Genomic DNA, 19,821 nt, shown 5'->3' with positions numbered 1-19,821 from the left:
TGAAGATCTAAGCCATGTATTTGATGCAATTACAAACAGGAAGTATCTTTTGTCTAAATGAATCTCTTCACGACATCCTATATAATGAAAACTTAACTTTGTTTGGAATGAAAGCAAGGTAATGAAAAAGAAAAGAAGAGAAAGAAAACACATTTAAAAAAAATTATTTTGATAAACATTATTATGTTTATTTTAAAGAATAAAATACGTACTTTAAAAATTTATTAACATTTAAAGTTTATATTTAACATTATTTTGATTTTTTAATTATTTTTGCTTGTTAACGTATTTTTTATTTTTATTATATTTCCTCATACTTTTATTTTTATTTATTTAATAGATAAAATTAACATTTTAAATTTATTTGGTATAATATATATATATTTTTATATTTCTTTTATCTTGATTATGTCTCTCTTTATTAGATGATAATTATTTCATTTCTTTGATATAATTCTTTCTTTTCTTTTCTTCTCTTTTCTCTTCTACAAAACAACTAAATAATCATTACATTTTTTTTCCCTCTCATTTGCATTCCTTTCACTTTCTTTCTTTTATGTTTCTTTCACAAACCAAACAAAGTTATAGAGAAGACCAAACAAGATTTTGGGCTCAAATTTTTCATCTAGTTTTATAAAAGTGAATTTTTCAAAAAGTTTTTATTAGATAATCTCTACTTACACAATTATATATATATATATATATATATATATATATATATATATAATCAAAGTGATATATTTGTTCTTAAATTTTGTAAGCACACTTCAATGAGTGTCTTTTATGCACTTCTTGTGAGTAATCTTAGGTAGAGATTACAAGTGTAGAGCCTGAAGAGACTATGAAAAATCTTTGGGTTAAGTAATCTTTGGGATAAGATAACGTTCTTATAGTCTTAAGAGACTAAAAACTTGATTTTAATAGATTGTGTTATAGTGGAGCTCCTTTTTGTTGTAGGTATTAGATACAACTCGTATTGAAGAGTGAGTCAATATAAATCTTTGTGTAAAAATTTTCTTCCCTATCATCTTTACACGTTCTCTTTCAGAAAAACTTTTGTAGATGTTGTGAGAATAACCAAAGAAGAGAAATGATTGAATCTAAAATATGAATCTATATTATTAGAAGAAACACAATACAAGAGTATTTATATACAAGTAGAAAAGGCAATTAAACTAACTTAGAGAATAACAACTATATTGCCAACTCATTCATATTGAGATAACAAACTATAGCGGTTACAATAGAATGTTGACTTGATATCCTTTTTATCCCCCTTCAAACTTAGTGTGGATTGTTTATCTACAGTGAGTTTTTCTCATAGATCTAGGAAGATAGTTGAACTTAGAGCCTTAGTCAATAGATCTACAACTTGAAACCTTGTTGGAATATGCTTGACCTGAATTTGTCCCCAAGCCACTCTTTCTCTAACAGACCCCAAATATAATTCAAAATGTTTAGTTTTAGTGAGTAAAACTAGGTTGGTAGATAGAAGAACCGCCCCTTGATTAATTATCGCACCAAATTAGAGGTTGCTTTTTGCTACTAATATGAAGTTCTGAAAGAAGATCTTGAATGTATTGAATTTCTGCAATCAAACTTGCCAAACTTCTTAATTATGCCTCTATGCTAGACCTAGATACAAATCTTTGTTTCTTTTCCATCCAAGATACTATATTGGACCCTAGATACACACAATTCTCTAATGTTGATCTCATATCTTCTTGATCATTCGCCCAATCTGAATCATAGTAAGCATGTATTTCAGTATCACTTGATTTCTTGTAGTGTAATCCATGTTGTAGAGTACCTTTGAGGTACCTAAGCAGTCTCTTTGCTGCTTTCCAGTGGCTTTCAAGAGGATTATGCATGAATTGACACAACTTATTTACTGTGTAAGTAATGTCGGGTCTAGTAATTGTTAGGTATTGCATAGCACCCATTACTGACCTATAAAGACTTAGATCTTGATAGACTGTTTTACCGTCATTTGTTAGCTTTGAGGAAGGTGCCATTAGGGTTTTGATAGACTTGGCATTAGACATGTTGAGTTTGTCAAGAATATTTGTAAGATACTTGGTTTGAGAAAGATGAATGCCACCTACACCATCTGAGTTAACTTCTATTCCTAGGAAATGGTGAAGTCTGCCAAGATCTTTGAGAGGAAAGAATCTAGCGCCTGCTATTAGTTGAAACCTCTGGCCATTAATCGAGCTTTGTGTCTAAGAATTGAACCATCTTGTTTATACTTGTTCTTGAATATCCATTTACTAGTTATTGCTTTTCTTCCTAGTGGTAAAAAGACTAAATCCCATGTATAATTTTTCATCAAGGCATTGTACTCATCTTGCATAGCTTGTTTCCAATGTTTGTTTTCAAGGGCTTGGACAACATTTGTTGGTTCAGATAGCAAGGAGAGCTTTAGGTTTGAAAATGCCACCTTTAGCTCTAGTGATCATAGGTTGTTGATTTGTCAAAGGTTGATTTGTTTCTTGTTTTCAGGTTATGTTTGAGCTGATATTTCTGTGCTAGTTGGTGGTGAATTGGAATGAGAAGAAGGTGTGATAGGGTCAGCATTTGAAGTATCAGTAGTAGAAGTAGTTTGGGAATTTTGAAAAGACTCATAAGATTGAGAAGATGGTGGAACTATGTTAGATGAATTAGGTGATACCAGTAATTGAGAAGACAAAACATGTATACTTGGCACTACTTGTGGTATTTGAGGTGTTGACATTCTTGTAATGTTGTTAGTGCTGAAATAAGATGTACCAGGAAATGTGTCTTCATCAAAGAGCACATTCCTGGATATAATGAATTTGCTAGTGTTTGTAAAACATTTGTATCCTTTATGTTGCATGCTATACCCAATAAAAATGCACTAAGATGATTTGAAATCCATTTTATGACTATTGAAAGATCTTAAGCGAGGATAGCAAGCACAGCCAAATGGTTTTAACAATAAATAATTTGGCTATTTTTTAAACAAAACTTCATATGGAGATATTAGTCCAAGGATAGGTGTAGGAAGTATATTTATGACATGAATAGTAGTACTAAAAGCATCTGACTAAAAAATATGCGAAAGACCAAATGAAGATAATAGAGTTAATAAACACACCTTTGTGATATGTCTGTGTTTCCTCTCAAGTGTCCCATTTTTTTGGTGAATATGAAGACAACTGAGTCTATGTATGATGCCACTTTCATTAAAAGCCTTTGTTAGACAAGTAAATTCTTTTCCTCCATCAAATTGGAACATTTTAATCTTGCTTCCGAACTGATTTTCAACCATAGTTTTAAAATGAATGAAATGATGTGCAATTTCATATTTATTATGCATAAAGTAGATCCATGTATACTTTGAATAGGCATCAGTAAAATGAACTTAATATCTAAACCCTTCTCTAGATACATAATGAGAAGGTCCCTAAACATCACTATAAACAAGCTCAAAAGGAGAATTATACACAGTAGATGAATCAGGGAAAGGGAAAGCATGTGATTTGCCAATGCAACGGGATTTACAAACAATAGAATCTTTATTATTAACAGACATAGGAACATTACAAGTTTTCATAACAACTTTTAATATTTTCTTAGAGGCATAAGCAAGTCTATTGTGCCATACATCATAAGATTTCCTAGATCTTTATACATTTAGAACAATAGGATTAGTGGGAATATGGAAAGCGTTATGCTCATAAGCATCAGGTTTCAAAATTTGCACTTCATCAAAGACATGCAGGCCATTTTTAAGATTCTCTCATAGAAGAGTTTCCTTCGAATCCTGAGATTTAACAAGACAATAATTGGTGTGGAATTCAACATATACCTTATTATCTTTACAAAATTTTGATACACTTAGCAAGTTTTTGGTTATTTGAGGAACATGCAGAAGATCTTTTAAAGTAAACACTTTAGAAGACGTAGGAGTATGAAAGAATGAAGTACATGTATGGTTGATCCCTATTGCTTGGCTATTTCCCACATGTTAATCTTATCTTGGCCTGTATAATCGGTTTTGGAACCAAGATTATTCAAATCTGATGCGAGATGATTAGTGGCTCCTGAATTCAAATACCACTGATCGTCATATACCATATTTTGAGAACTTGCAAACATAGCTTGCATCTGTTGTTGATTTCCTAAGTTGTAAGCATTAGTATTATTATTGAAGTTGGTTTAGTATAGTGTTGGTCATACCTATGCCAACAGTGCAAAGCTATATGGCCAATCTTGCCACAAACTTGACACTGTTGCTTGTTTCCTCTACCAGAATTTCGATTTGATCTACCACAACCTCTGCATCTTTGAGAGCCTTTTCCATTATTGAAATTGTTACTGAAACCTCTTCCTTGATTGTTAGGTTGTTTTCTTGTATGGAAATTGCCTTGAGCCAAATTGGCTTGAAGAGGGACACTATCACTTCTTTTATGTTTTTCTAATCTTTTTTCTTGCACTATCAATAGAGCTTCAATTTTCTCAATAGAGTATTCTTCAGTTCTTTTAAAAATAGAAGTAATAAAAGGGTCATATTCTTCTGGAAATCCATCAAAAATTGCATCTATGTGCTCAATTGTATTAAGGGGTGACCTAATCGCTACAAGAGTGTTTACAATCTTATTAATTTCAAGAAGATATTGATTTATGGCCATGGATTTCTTGATTCCTCTCAACTGAATCTTGAGTTGTTTCACACGAGCTTTGGTTAAAGAGGCAAAATATGTTTCTATATTGCTTAATATCTGATGACACCACTCATATCCAACCATCCTTACCTTGAATTGAAGTTTCATACCTTTCAATAACCAAGATTTGAGTAGATTATCTTGTTGATCGAAATCTTCATATTCTGAACTAGGAACTCCTTTTGCTTTGTCATCTTCTGTATTATACTGAGATGGAACATGAATGGCTCCAAGAATATGTTTCTTTAAACAATACCCTCTTATTGTAGACTCAGCTTGTTGCCTCCATGTGAGAAAGTTATCCTCACTAAGTTTGGACGAAATAGGGGTTGAGAAAGCTTGTGGGATGAACTGTTTGGTGGTTGCAGAAGCCATGAAATTTCTTGGAAGAAAAATCATAAACTCATGAAACCATGTGAGAGAACAACCAAATAAGAGAAATGATTGAATCTGAAATATGAATCTATATTATCATAAGAAACACAATACAAGAGTCTTTATATACAAGTAGAGAAGGCAATTAAACTAACTTAGAGAATAACAACTATATTGCCAACTCATTCATATTGAGATAACAAACTATAGCGGTTACAATAGAATGTGGACTTGATATCCTTTTTAGATGTTATATCTAAAAGGGCAAAACTTAGATACAATTTCTTATGTATGATTAGTGTTGTTCTCTCGTCAAAGTTTGGTTTACCTTGATATTATGTACTTGCATTTAATGAAAGTTTTATTAATATATTTTTTCACATATTACCAAGGTAAAATTCAAACTCTGGTTGAAGAACAACACTAATCATACCTAAGGAAATATACTTAAGTTTTGTTATATCTAAAAGTGTTATTTGCGAAATTTATTTTTAAATATCTCTTACACTTAATTCAACTCCCCGTCTTATGTGCCTTTGTTTACTTCAAGATGTATGTTGTTGTGTTCTTAGGAAACTTACTAAGACTTTGGTTCATTGGGAACATGATCCTAGGGTTTTTGTGTTAAAACCCCTTATGATCTTGTATTTCAGCCTTCCACTTTAGTGTCTTTTTTATCCCATTATCAAGATAATTACTTGAATTTTGAATTTTGCCCTATCTAACTGAATTATTTGCTTGAGACTCGTATCATCTCTTTACCACCTATATTAGCATATATATCTCAATTATCCTATCTCTTAGCTACCAATTTAATAATAGTAACAACGACATATAGTGTGAACAACCACGTTTTTGCCATGGCCAACAACACACGTTCTGTTCGTGATGACTTTGAGAGCTTCAAGGCTTCAATGGAGGCGCGTTTCTTAGACATGGGAACTTCATTGGAAGCCCGCTTCATGGACATTGGGGCTTCCCTAAAGAACAGTCTTGAGGAGATGTTCCGTAACCGTGAAAACCACACTTTCCCTGGTAATGGTAATCAATCTCGCCCTTACTCTTGTCATACCCGGTTGGCTAGGCTAGATTTTCCTCGCTTCAATGGTGATGGTGTGAAACAATGGTTAATCCAATGTGAAACTTTTTTTTTTCTGTCGATGGTACACCGGAGGATTACAAAGTTCGGTTGGCAGTGATTCATTTCGAGGACAAAGCCCTATAATGGCACAGTGCCTATGTCAAGAATGTAGGTTTATCAAATCTTCCATCTTGGGATGAATACACCAAGATCTTGATTGCTCGTTTTGGCGAGGTATGCGAGGATCCTATGGCTGAATTGATGAGGTTAAGACAAAAGAATTCTGTTCAGGAATATCATGAAATTTTTGATCGAATAGTTTCTCAAGTGGAACTCTCGGAGGTCAATCAATTGAGCTGTTTTTTGGGCGGATTGAAGCAGGATGTGCATATGATGGTTAGGATGTTCCAACCCACCTCTGTGATGAAAGCTTTTTCGTTGGCCAAGATGTATGAATCTGCAAACAGCACTAATTCTCAACCTAAACCATTTTCCAAACAACTTAAACCAACCTTATTACCTAGCTCTTCCAAAAACCTGGAAATCAACCGACCCAAACCACAAACTACTAGAAGTTTAACCCCTGCTTATATGAATGAAAGGAGAGCCAAAGGTCTCTACTAATTTTGTGATGAACCATTCACCCCTGCTCATAGCTTAACCCACAAGAAATTACATATCCATGTCTTGGAGTTGGAGGAGGCCAATGATTCTGATGAGGAAACCCCACCAGCAGTGGAAACAGATGCAAGCAATGTGGTAGAACCTTTAATTTCAGTTAATGCGTTGACTGGAGTTACTGGCTTTAGAACAATGAGGGTCACTGGACTTTTCAAAAAGAAACCTCTGCATATCCTAATTGACAGTGGAAGCACTCATAATTTCCTGGATGTTCACCTGGCCAAAAAGCTGGGATGCGAGATTTCTAGCATGGATCCTTTGAGTGTCACGGTGGCTGATGGTGCTAGGGTGCAGATCAACAGTATGGCCAAAGGATTTTCATGGCTGCTGCATAATGCATTCTTCAAATCTGACATGCTGTTGTTACCTTTGGGATGTTGTGACATGGTGCTGGGTATCGAATGGTTGATTACATTAGGGGATATCACTTGGAACTTTGAGAAATTGACCATGGAGTTTATGGTGAATGGTAGGAGGCTTGTGTTGAGGGGCACCACAGGTACAGGACTTAAGACAGTCAGGAAACAGCGGTTGGATAAGACCCTTTTAGCTGGAGTCCACATATCCATGCTACAGGTGTGTGAAACAGGAGAAGGTGTTTTATTACACTCCTTATCAACCCATGTTGATTCCATTGCTGTTCCTAACAACATTGAGAAATTGTTGTTGGATTTTGAAGATGTGTTTCAGGAGCCAACTACTTTTCCCCCTAAAAGAGCTGAACATGATCATAGAATTCCGCTGGTTCAAGGTACAAATCCTGTGAATAAAAGGCCCTATAGATATGCAAAGCAACAAAAAGACATCATTGATGGAATCATACGGGAATACTTGAAATCGGGCATCATTCAGAACAGTAGCAGTTCTTATTCTAGCCCAGTTGTTTTGGTTGGTAAAAAGGATGGTGGCTGGAGACTTTGCATAGATTACAGGGAGTTGAATAAAGGAACAGTAAAGAACAGGTTTCCTATCCCTTTAGTAGATGACTTGCTAGATGAGTTACATGGTTCCAAAATCTTTTCTAAACTTGATTTGAGATCTGGCTACAATCAAGTTCGAGTGGCTGATGAGGATGTGCACAAGACAGCTTTTAAGACTCACTCGGGGCATTATGAATACTTGGTTATGCCCTTTGGGCTGACAAATGCCCCTGCCACTTTTCAAGGACTCATGAATACTGTGTTTCAAGAATTTTTACGGAAGTTTGTCTTGATATTTTTTGATGATATTTTAGTATATAGCACCTGTCTTGAGGACCATTTGGTTCATTTATACCAAGTCCTATCCATTATGAGAAACCATTCACTACTTGCCAAGAAATCCAAGTGCTACTTTGGAGTTACAAAGGTGGAGTATTTGGGACATTTCATCACAGAAAAGGGTGTTGCTACAGATCCTGCTAAGATAATTGCTGTGCAACAATGGCCTTTACCCCAATCTGTGAAGCAATTAAGAGGATTCTTGGGATTGGCGGGCTACTATAGACGATTTGTCAACCGATATAGCACCATAGCTAGACCATTGCATGACATGCTCAAGAAGGATGGTTTTAGTTGGTCAGAGGAAGCTAAGTGTGCTTTTCAGAAATTAAAAACCCAATTGAGCAAAACACCAGTTCTAGCCTTACCTAACTTCTCTAAAGAGTTTGTGCTTGAGGTAGATGCATCCGGACAAGGAGTTGGAGCTGTTTTAATGCAGGACCGACATCCAATAGCCTACATTAGTAGGAGCTTTAATCAGCAGCAGCAAGCACTTTCAACTTATGAGAAGGAACTGCTAGGAGTTGTGTTTGCAGTTCAGAAATGGAGACACTACTTACTACCTAAGAAGTTTACTATAAGAACTGATCATCAAAGTCTAAAGTACATTCTAGATCAACGGTTTTCTACGGCATTCTAGCAGAAGTGGCTAATTAAATTGATGGAGTTTGATTTCAATATTGAATATAAGCAAGGGCGTGAGAATGTAGCTGCTGATGCATTATCCAGGATGAATTGTTCAGCTCTACTAGTTCATCAAGCTACTTCAGAGTTATTGAATTCAATTAAAAACACTTGGCAAACTGATGTAAACTTACAAAGGATCATCATGGAGTTGCAGGCTGACAATGCTTCTCATAAGCAGTTTTCTTGGCAGAGGGGAGAGCTGAGAAGGAAAGGGAAATTGGTAGTTGGTAAAGATCAGGAAGTAAGAAGACAAATTCTGGTATGGTTACATACTTCTGCATGTGGGGGACATTCGGGTAGAGATTCTACTCTTCACAGGGTAAAATCAGTAGTGTATTGGAAGGGCATGACCAAGGATGTTAGGAGGTTTGTACAGCAATGCCAAGTGTGCCAGAGGAGCAAGTATGATACTACTACCTGGGTTGCTGCAGCCATTACCCATTCCAGACCATGTATGGCAGCATATTACAATGGATTTTATAGAAGGATTGCCTAATTCTTTTGGCAACCAAGTTATCTTTGTAGTAGTTGATAGATTGAGCAAAGCAGCCCACTTTATGGCCTTACAACACCCTTACACAGCTGCAACAGTAGCTCAATGCTTCCTAGATAATGTTTTCAAACTACACGGATTTCCCACTACCATTACAAGTGATAGGGATTCTGTGTTTGTAAGTCGGTTTTGGAAGGAGTTTATGGCAGTCCAAGGCGTTCAAATCCAGCTTTCCACTGCTTACCATCCTCAAACAGATGGTCAGACAGAAGTGGTTAACAGATGTGTTGAAACATACTTGAGGTGTATGTGCTGTGATGAACCTAAACAGTGGTCCAAATGGCTTCCTTTGGCTGAATGGTGGTATAGCACCACTTATCATAGTTCTATAAAAGCTAGCCCCTATGAAATTGTGTATGGACAGACTCCCCCTACTTATTTGCCATATCTACCAGGAGAGTCTAAAGTGGAGTTAGTAGACAAAAGTTTACAAAAGAGGGAGGAAATGCTTAAACTAGCCAAATTTCACATGAAAAGGGCACAGGAGAGGATGAAATAGTTAGCAGATAAACATAGATCAGAAAGGGAATTTCAGGTTGGGGATTTGGTTTTTGTCAAGCTCCATCCATATAGACAAATATCTGTGGCATTTAGAAGGAATGCAAAGCTGGCTCCTAAATACTATGGACCTTATCCAGTCCTTGAAAAGATTGGTGCTGTGGCTTATAAGGTACAATTACCAGCTAATTCTTTGATACATAATGTGTTTCATGTTTCACAATTGAAGAAATTGGTAGGGGAAGCACACACTTCAACAGATTTTCCAATATCAGAAGAAGAAGCTGCCACCAAGGAACCTGAAGCTATCATTGACAGAACCACTGTGAAGAGAGGTAACAAGGCTGTTACCAAAGTTCTGGTTAAGTGGAAGTATCAGCTGTATGAAGATGCTACCTGGGAGTTCTATTATGACTTGAAGAAGAAGTTTCCAAACTTCAATCCTTAAGGACAAGGACTTGCATAAGGGGAAGGGATTGATACAGGACTTGCATAAGGACACGTGTCATTAGGAGATTTAATGAGTTGGTTAATTCTGTTAAACTTCCAGTTTGGGAAGTTGTTAGTGTGTTAGAGAATTGCTGCTATATAGCAGATTGTAAAGAATAGCTCGGGATATACAATGAAATCTCTGAAAATTCATATAATTCAATAAATTCTTCTTGTTCGGATTCCATTCAATTCTTTGGATTCCCTACCCTTCTTGGTTGTTCTTCGAGACAATTGATCCTCCTAGAAGAACCCTAACATGGAGCTCTTAGCTTCTATTGTATCAATTATGTTCTCGCTTATGGTCTCTTTTTTGCTCTTCCCTTTTTCTCCTATGAAATATCAACTCAAACTTTCTCTCAAAATTCCAACAATGTCCCCATTTGCATGTATTTGTCAACCATTCACCTTTACTCGTCCATGTGAGTAATCTTTTGCATATAAAAGAAGATAACTGGAGGTGTTTGAAAATGATAGAGTGAATAGTATTTTATAAAACAAGTGCATACAATTCAAAGGTTTATAAAACAAGTAACACTAAAAAATTAACACGTAAAAAGAAAAACAAAGTTCACATAAGTAAAAATAATCAAGCCATGAAAGAATTCAAAAACAAAGAGAAAGCAAAATTATATATTGTAATCAATTAAGTTAAGGTAACCAATTACATGTTATTGGTTTTTCCAAAGAAAAGTATAAAAACAATGTTTTAACCGATTAAATTGAATTAATCAATTTCAATGTGTTTCACACGGTTTCTGGAAAACAAAATCCATAGGTTGTAATATTACATAATGGGATAATTGATTACATTAGAGATAAGGTGTTTTATGAGAAAGGTTTTTAAATATATGTAACTGATAAAATATTTTTAATGGATTATGTTTGTATAAAAAAAACCATGTAAAATGTAATTGATTACTTGCTAAATGTGATCAATTACATTTGTGCATATGTAATGGTTAGAAGTGAAATCTTTTGTTGCAACCAATCACAACGCGTGGTAATTGATTACAGTTACACATTATATGTTTCTAGAAATTTCATATTGCAAACATAAGCAATGTTATTGATAACATAGAGATTTAACTACATGTGTCCACTAATAAGAAACATCATGTATCAATCAAGTCAAGAATCTTGAAGCTTTTTCAAACCAATTACTCAATTCTTGTTTTACAAGAAACCAAAAAAAATTATATTGGAATAATTCACATAGGTTAATTCGTTTCTTATATTATTGTTATAGAAATCAAGGATTGATTTCTAGGTAAAGGTTGTATTCCATATGTGAAAAGTGTAATCTTGGAATATGGACTTCCAAGTGTACAAGTTATGGAAACGGCTTTTCTAATTGTAATCTTGGCCAAAGGTTTCTATTAAAAGGTAACAAGAATGCTTATGATGTAGGTTTGATCCGACTAGATTAGGTCGTTCCAATTTCAAAATTAACTGTTTACGTGTGTAAGCAGAACGGGTCGTTCTACTTCTAGAACGGGTCGTTCTAGTTCCAAGATTCGCGCAATCTGAACCACAAATTAAAAAAAAATTAAAAATTACTCAGAATTCAGTTCTCCGGGAACCGAATTCTGATCACAAAAAAAAAATTAAAATTGAAGCTCAGAATTTAGTTATCCGGGAACCGAATTCTGAATGTGAACAGTAAATGGTGCTAGGTATGTAAATAAAGTGTAACAGGTGCATTTTTAGTAATTTTTTTTAAAAAAAATTCCAGTTGCGTAAAAAATTCCCAAATTGCTGATTTTGCCGTTACAACATTTCTAGATTCCCTACTACATTGCAATCATTCACTGTTCCTGAATCCTAGTACTTTGTATCTTTTGTAGTTTTTAATATAAATTCTTGTATGGAATAACAAGTTTACTTTGGTATGTGACTGAGAATGCTTATTGAACAAAGTCTGATATGTATAGTTATGGAGTGGTTTTGCTATAGCTGGTAGTAAGGTGTTAGATGATCCTTCATTTATGAAAAAAAAAAAAGCAAATACTGTGGGGTGGGTTAAATATATCTGGGAAAAAACATGAGCATTGATGGAAAGAACAAATAGTGTTGAATGAAAAACATAACATTTTCTACATTACAGTATTACACCAATTAAATCTGACCCCAAGTTCATTTTCTGTTTTTTTTTTTTTTCATAAATATCTTTAATATTTGTTTAGGATTTTAGCTTGTATCAGTGTTAGCTAGGTTTATTATCGTTATAGATAAAGTAGAATTGGATTTGGTTTCTAGTGCGAGACCTTTAGCATTTAGACAATTAAGTTCCACGAAACATTAGGATGATCAAAAACTCCAATATAAAATTTTGAAGAAAAAAAAAAGTGTAACAAATGTTAAATGTTGAAAAGACATTTCCGAACATATTGTTTCCAACCATTATTATTTAGTAAAATTTATGTGAGTCTCACCTAAGGAAGAATGACTTGAGAACTCAATTATTGACCTATTTAAAGAGCTTAATTAGAAAATAAACCTTTAACTATACTTTTAATCAGTGTCCTACATTTTAAAAGATTACATCACAGAATTAAAAAGAGATTTCATCAAATCTTTAGAAGAAAAAAAGAAAAAGGAAACAAAACATAGTATATAAAGTAAATAAATGAGATTTAAACTTTATATGTAGAAAATAAAATCAAGTCCTTTAAGTCAAAATCTATCCTCGCCTATTTATATACTCCTAAATACAACACTACTTCTCATGTTCAACATTAGTGTTATTACACTCTAACACCATCTTATACAGAAAATATTATTATGAGTTCAAGACTACCAAATGTTCATAATCTCAATCAATTATTACATGATATGTATTTAAATTTTCTTACTTATAAGGAAATAATAATACACTTAATTACATCTTACTTTGGTTAGGAATCATGTGCTCTCGTATCTTCTAATAATTTTTCCATATTGGGGCAGAGTGTTGAGACTTAAAGAGTCTCAAGTGAATCAACAATTTAAATGACATTGAATTTGTAAACTTGAAGCATGTATTTTGGGTGCTTTTTGACATAATTGTTATATGTTATGGTCTTAGGCACAGTACAGTACAACTTGCATATTTTCTACAGAAATGTTACAAGATGTTAGTTAATTGTGATTATGAGGCAGTTTAGGGTAGTTAGTTGGTTCAAATTAGTTGGGCACGCTCTATCTGTATTTCTTCTACCACCGAAAATAGAAGTTTTTATCCTATGGGCACTTGAATCTGCACATGGTGGTTCTGGATCATAATGAATTCTTCATCCATGGTTACTTGCTTTGCCTCCGTCAAACTCATATCCTTAGTCTCGCTCTCTACATTACCATCTTCGGCAGCAGAATTCTCCTAAATGAGTGATGCAAGTAACACCCATTTGATATAGCCATAGATCATGAAGTTCAAAAAACAAAAGAGGGGTTCTATAGAAACAACTCATTGTGTTGATTAATATGAAAAAGATGATCATACAATAAAAGATTACATGTCAACTAATATAAACCAACTAACTAACTAACTAAACTAAACTAAACTATCTCAACAAACCACAATTAACTAACAACTAATAACACAGGGCTCATTGACAAACTAGTATAGACCATTAGACTTGGACGAAGAAACTGTACTCATGAACTCATTGTCTGATTCCAGCATATGCATGGTTTCAGGCAAAAGGCACACTTCCAAATCTATGCTTCCCCCTCCTTCATATCCTTGATAAGATGTAACTTTCCCATCAAATTTGAAGGCAGAACCACTTAGAACTGCCACCGCTTTCCCCATTCCAAACTCATTCCCATACATGTTGAACTTTGGTGAACTAGTGAACAACAAAGTGTACTGATCATAGCGCTCACCAGTTTGATACACAACAGGAGATTGTAACCACTCTTTGGCTGCTTGTTTAATTGTTTTATCATTATGGTTTGTAACAGCCATGTGGAATTTCCATGCTGCCCATCCTAGATCATGTTGATCCAATTCTTCTGCTGTTGCTCCTGCTTTCACACTTTGAACGCAGTTTCCAAAATACTCCTGAGGCAGTGGCGGTTCCATTCTTGTTCTGTTGTTTGCAACTAATAAGCAAGTGGTTCTCTCAGTGTATGGTACTCTACGTGCCCGAGTTATGCATCTCCAAACATGTGCTGCTAAGGATTGGAATGAGGAGATTTTGGTGGTACTTGATTCCATGTTGGCCTTTGATTTTAACTTGGCAATAGACTCTGCTGTGAAGTGGAAGATTCTCTGTCTCAGCTCAGCTGGTTCAAATCTTCTGATAAACTCATCATGATGTTTGAAGGGAAGGTTGATTGGAGGACTACAACCCTTTGGAAACCAACGATTGAGAACGGGTTTTCGCAAAATGGGAACATCAATAACATGTTCATGATGCCCTTGTGTTTGAAATTGAAATATCTCAGACCATGTGTTGAAGAAATTCCAAAAAGTAGTACCATCAGCAATGCTGTGGTTCATGGAACAACCTATGAAAACACCATCCACTAGCTCGGTGACTTGAATGGCCAACAATGGCATGGTGTGACCATCATGGTTCACTACATCTTTGTCATGGTCAAATAATGAGTGAACAATTTGTGGGGCATCAATAGGGGATAGGATGTCACATATGGTCATATCCAATGTTGAATACATAAAACTAGCTCCACAACTGTTTTTGCAATCAACGAAAACAACATAAGTAGGGGGCTCTTGGGTTTTTTGGGTCACAAAGCGACCAGCTAATGGATAGAAATGGTTAAGTGCAATTGAAAGGGAGTGCTTCATCTTATCCAACAAGTGTTGGATGAAATCTTGTTGATTAGTGGATACTGGGGGCTTCTTGAAGAGGAGGCCCTTTTGAATATAGTTCATAGACAACAATGTAATATCGCATGGTGTTAAATGGTAGATTTCGTTTGAGTCTTCAATGGGGCGCTGTGGCTTTATAAAGCATTCTGAAATGCGTTGAACAGATGGGGTACTCATCATTCAAATAGTCACAGACAGAATTCAAACTTGTGTTGCAGAGTGCTTCTGATTTTACTTGTTATGAATCTTCCAAAAATTCCAAAGGCTGCAAAATGGAAACAACCTTAAAAGGAAATGAAATATCAATTGAATATCACTTTGATTCACCAAAAATAAGCTGTGCTTGCAGTATTGGAAATTATCCCTAGATTCTGCCTATAAAAAAAATCCAAAGATTCTGAATAATGACCAAGATAGCACCTGCCTAAGAAATTAAACTTTTCTAGTAAGGGAACAAGTAACCAAATGAAACTATTACACCATGGATTAAAATTCATTGGCATGTCACAAGCCTGAAACAGTAATTCACACACTTTCACATAAAATTCAGATACATACTTCCATTCTGATTTTACTTGTTATGCATCTTTCATAAAATCCAAAGGCTGCAACATGGAAACAACGTTAAAAGGAAATGAAATATCAATTGAATGTAGTTTTGATTCACCAAAAATAAGTTTTTCTTGCAGTATTGGACATTATCCAAAGATCCTGCTTATGATAAAAATTATCCAACGACTCAGAATAATGACCAAGATAGCAATTGCCTAAGAAATTAAACTTTTTCAAAAGCACTTCTAGAAGAATAAAGTAAGAAAAAAATTAAAATAAGTTGTTCCATAAGTTAAAACTAATTTATGCACATATAATTTAAAAGAAAGATTTTGAAGTAGCTGATAGAAAAAGTTTCTACAAATTAGTTTATGCATAAGTCAATTATAACTTGTTAAGAAACTTATCTTATTTTTTCTTCCTATTTTTTTTTCCTAAACATACTTCTGAAAAAGTTTACTAAACATGCCCTTAAACTTCATGGACATGTCACGAGGCTGGAATAATAAATCACACACTTTCACATAAAACGGGAAAACCAACCCAACTGCAAGCAGAAGCTCAAAAACTAGTTTTAAAGAAGTCTCATTTTCAAGATTAACAATAATCATTCAAGCAAATTACTGGGAGGGAAGGGTAAATAATCCAACTATATGTTTTTTTTCATTCTTTCTACAAACCACAGTTTAGTAAAATCACTATCAGTAACAAAAGTCTCCTTGAAATTGCTACAGTCGCTTCGCAAATCACACTCCTGTATGTTTTCTCACAATATTTTATGAATAATTACTCATTAAAAAACAGTATTTTAAACATAAAATAAAATAACCTAAATATAAATTTGTATGTATCAACCATTTAAATCAAGAAGAAAAAGAGTTGGATGGTTTTTTGTTTTGGGTGCAGCAGTAAGATCAGTTGTGGCTATGATCTTTGTTTGAGTGGGTGCATAAGGCCTTAGAAGTATAGTATAAAACTATAAATAGAAATAATGATATATAATGCTGATTTATTATGACTTAAATCCAATGAGATTTGAGACAAACATTTAACATCGTAGATCTCAGTTATCTTCCAGCAACATTTATAAAATCAAGAGCAATAAGTACAAAGAAAGAGAATGAAACATACCTTTGTTGGAAGATGAGCTCCAATTTCTTTCTATCAGCTCTTGTGGCTGTTCGTGTTGGATGCTGACTATATCTGTCTTTATTTATATAAAACTATAGATGTGGACCGCGCCAGTTAAATAATTGAGATATTTAAATTTATATAATTAATAACTTTATTTAGCATATAATTTTATTATTTAATAGGTTAATTTCATATGTAACTTATTTTATCTAAAATCAAGTTTATTATTACAAGTTTTCTTAGTATTGAAACAATTTATAACAATAATTTAACATTTGATCATTTTTAACATAATATTCAACGTTATATTTCTTTTTATAATAGCATTTTAGATTATTTGGACACAACATTTATGCTATGTTTGGTAGAGGGGAAAAGATAAAGAGAAGAGAAGAAAAAGAAAATAGGTAAGAAACTAAAGTTGCTTGATAAATAGAAAGTAGAGGAGAAGTGAAAAGAAGATAATTTTTTTAATTAATTTTAATTAAATTAAATTTAAAAAAAACTAAATTGATAAAGTTTAACATAATAAATAAGGGATAAGGAGATAGACAATTTTTAGCAGATTTTTAATTATAAAAGGTGGACCAATTAGAAGAAGAGAGGTGAGTCTCAAAAGCACATACATAAAACCAAAACTCTCGGAAAAGTTTTGGCTACCGTTGTTTTTCTTTGATCTACCAAAGGGATAGCAATTTTAAATTGATATTGGGTTGCGGACTTGGTCCAATTTTAAGCGTTTCCTTAAGTAAAATATTGAGGTTATGGAGGTTTTCATTTTTTTCTTTCGTCACTTTTTTATCTTTGATGTATCACTTTCTATTCATATTTTTTTAGGAGGAGGGTTCAAACGACACCGGTGTAACTTTTACTAAGTGTTACACCATTTAATAACTTTATATTAAATGTGAATTTTGAAAATCCAACCGTTAGATTGAAAGTTCATATTTCTAAGATCATATATGTCAAATTTTATATTAATCTAAGATGATTTGATACTTCATTCTCATAAAATAATTGACGTAATATATAATTTCAAAATATATTAAAATATGAACACTTTGATTACCTTCAAGTTGTTGTTCAACTTTAACAAAATTTGACATATATGATCTTAGGAATATGAACTTTCAATCTAACAGTTGGATTTTCAAAATTCACATTTAATATAAAGTTATTAAACGGTGTAACACTTAGTAAAAGTTACACCGGTGTCGTTTGAACCCTCCTCTTTTTTTAGACATAGTATTGCATTGTATTACTCGATTTATTGTGCTTCTTTTAAGTTAATTTTTATTTTGTTTATATTTTATTTTTGTAAACATCAAATCGGGTACATGTAAGTGAAGATGACCAGGTCTTGTGCTAGTAATATTATAATTTAAAAAAAAAAAGTTATTATTTTGATCTATGTGTTCTCGACTAATAAGAGTACTTTGAACGTTACGTTGCAATGCAAGTTTTTTATAATTTCATTATTTCATTTTGTATAGCCCCAAACCAGCTACCATAATAACCCCAGATCATCCCCATTAGAGACCTCACAAAAGACCCTAATCAACCCCACACCTTAGTTAAATTAGCCACCTAACATATAAGTCCAAATAAATCCTCAAATTCAAGTACGCATTTCATTATATGCACCATTTCCAAATCATTAAATCATACAAAATTAACATATTAGCAATCCAAATTCAAAAGACAACACACCAGATGCCAAGAAACACAATGAATAACAAAAACTAGAATAAGAAAATGTGAAATGAAATCATCCTCAAATACTTAGAAGCTACAGTTGTAGTGGTTGGGAGTGGATGTAAGTAATTTATATAAGAAATTATTGCTTAACATAAACATCTTTTCATGGTTTTACTAACTTAAATAAGAACTCTCATAAAAATTGAACATTGGAGTAAAATTTTATTGAAATTCTTAAATATGATGTGGCACTGTAGGGTTCACAAAAATTGGTTTAATAAGAACTCTTTTAAGCACTCTGCGTTGAATCAAATTGCTCTTATAAGTTTGTTTCAACAATCACATCCTAAGATGTAGCATAAGTTAATATAATATTTTCTTTTTGTTGATAACAATAATTATAATTTGAAGAAGGCACTATTGATACAAAATATATAACTTACGACGCACTTGCCCCAATTAATCATGACCCACATAGAGAAAGATTTACATAATTAATGTTACAATTGTTTCAATTTTTTTTACAGGAATGCAAGTAATAAATAATCCCACAATACTTTAGAAATTATTTATATAAGAAATGCCTTCCACGATTCCATTTGAGATATTCTCATTTCGATCAGAATTATCATCAATACGTTCAACAATTTTCTTCACATCTTCATCAACAGTCAAGGTTGTGACAACAATCTCCTCCACTTGAACAAACCTAGTTGTGTTTCTGAGTGGCCGTTTATTCGTTTGTGGATCACTCCCATCGGTAGGGGTGTAAGCGGTTCGAGTATCTTGTGAACTCAAACTGATCCAAACCAATCTAATGAATTCAGATAGGATTTTTTCAATATTCGGATCATACACAATTCAATTCGATCAAAATTTAGTACTGTACGGGTTTGATAACAGATTTTGTATTTCGAATCCGTTACCGACCTAACCTGATCATATATAATAATAATAATAATAATAATAATAATAATAATAATAATAATAATAATAATAATAATAATAATAATAATAATGATAATAATAAATACTCACTAACTCTCTTACTTAGTAACAAGTTTTGTGTTTTAGGTTAATAACATTGTAACAATATAATATATCTATTTTAAATTTTATTTTGTATTAATTAATGTTGATTTTTTGAGTTGATAATAATGTAACATATTAATAAATTTATTTTAGAATTTAAGTTGAATCATTGTCTGCTTTATAGGTTGATAACATAGAATTTGTAACAATGTATCAAATGATTTACATCTATTTTAAAATATTTAAGTTCTTATAAATAAATAAATAAATATAAT

At 33.2% G+C, this 19,821-nt stretch overlaps 1 protein-coding gene across 2 annotated transcripts; it reads right to left on the bottom strand.

The window, feature by feature from the left end:
• Positions 1-13,313: 13,313 nt before the first annotated feature.
• Positions 13,314-16,937, bottom strand: LOC109788475 (putative acetyltransferase At3g50280). Of its 2 annotated transcripts, none has more exons than XM_020347205.3 (2): positions 16,814-16,937; positions 13,314-15,395 (listed from the first exon to the last, which is right to left on the bottom strand). In XM_020347205.3, the coding sequence occupies exon 2, from the start codon at positions 15,308-15,310 to the stop codon at positions 13,910-13,912; it is 1,401 nt and encodes a 466-aa protein (XP_020202794.1). In that variant the 5' UTR covers positions 15,311-15,395; positions 16,814-16,937; the 3' UTR covers positions 13,314-13,909. The 2 variants fall into 2 exon arrangements, with proteins under 2 accessions (XP_020202794.1, XP_020202795.1); XM_020347206.3 differs by having other exon boundaries at positions 13,314-15,413; positions 16,814-16,901.
• Positions 16,938-19,821: the final 2,884 nt, after the last annotated feature.

Source organism: Cajanus cajan, chromosome 8 (genome assembly GCF_000230855.2).
Source record: "Cajanus cajan strain Asha chromosome 8, NIPB_CcT2T_4, whole genome shotgun sequence".
Taxonomy (NCBI): Eukaryota; Viridiplantae; Streptophyta; class Magnoliopsida; order Fabales; family Fabaceae; genus Cajanus; species Cajanus cajan.
This window is presented reverse-complemented; position numbering and strand designations above follow the sequence as displayed.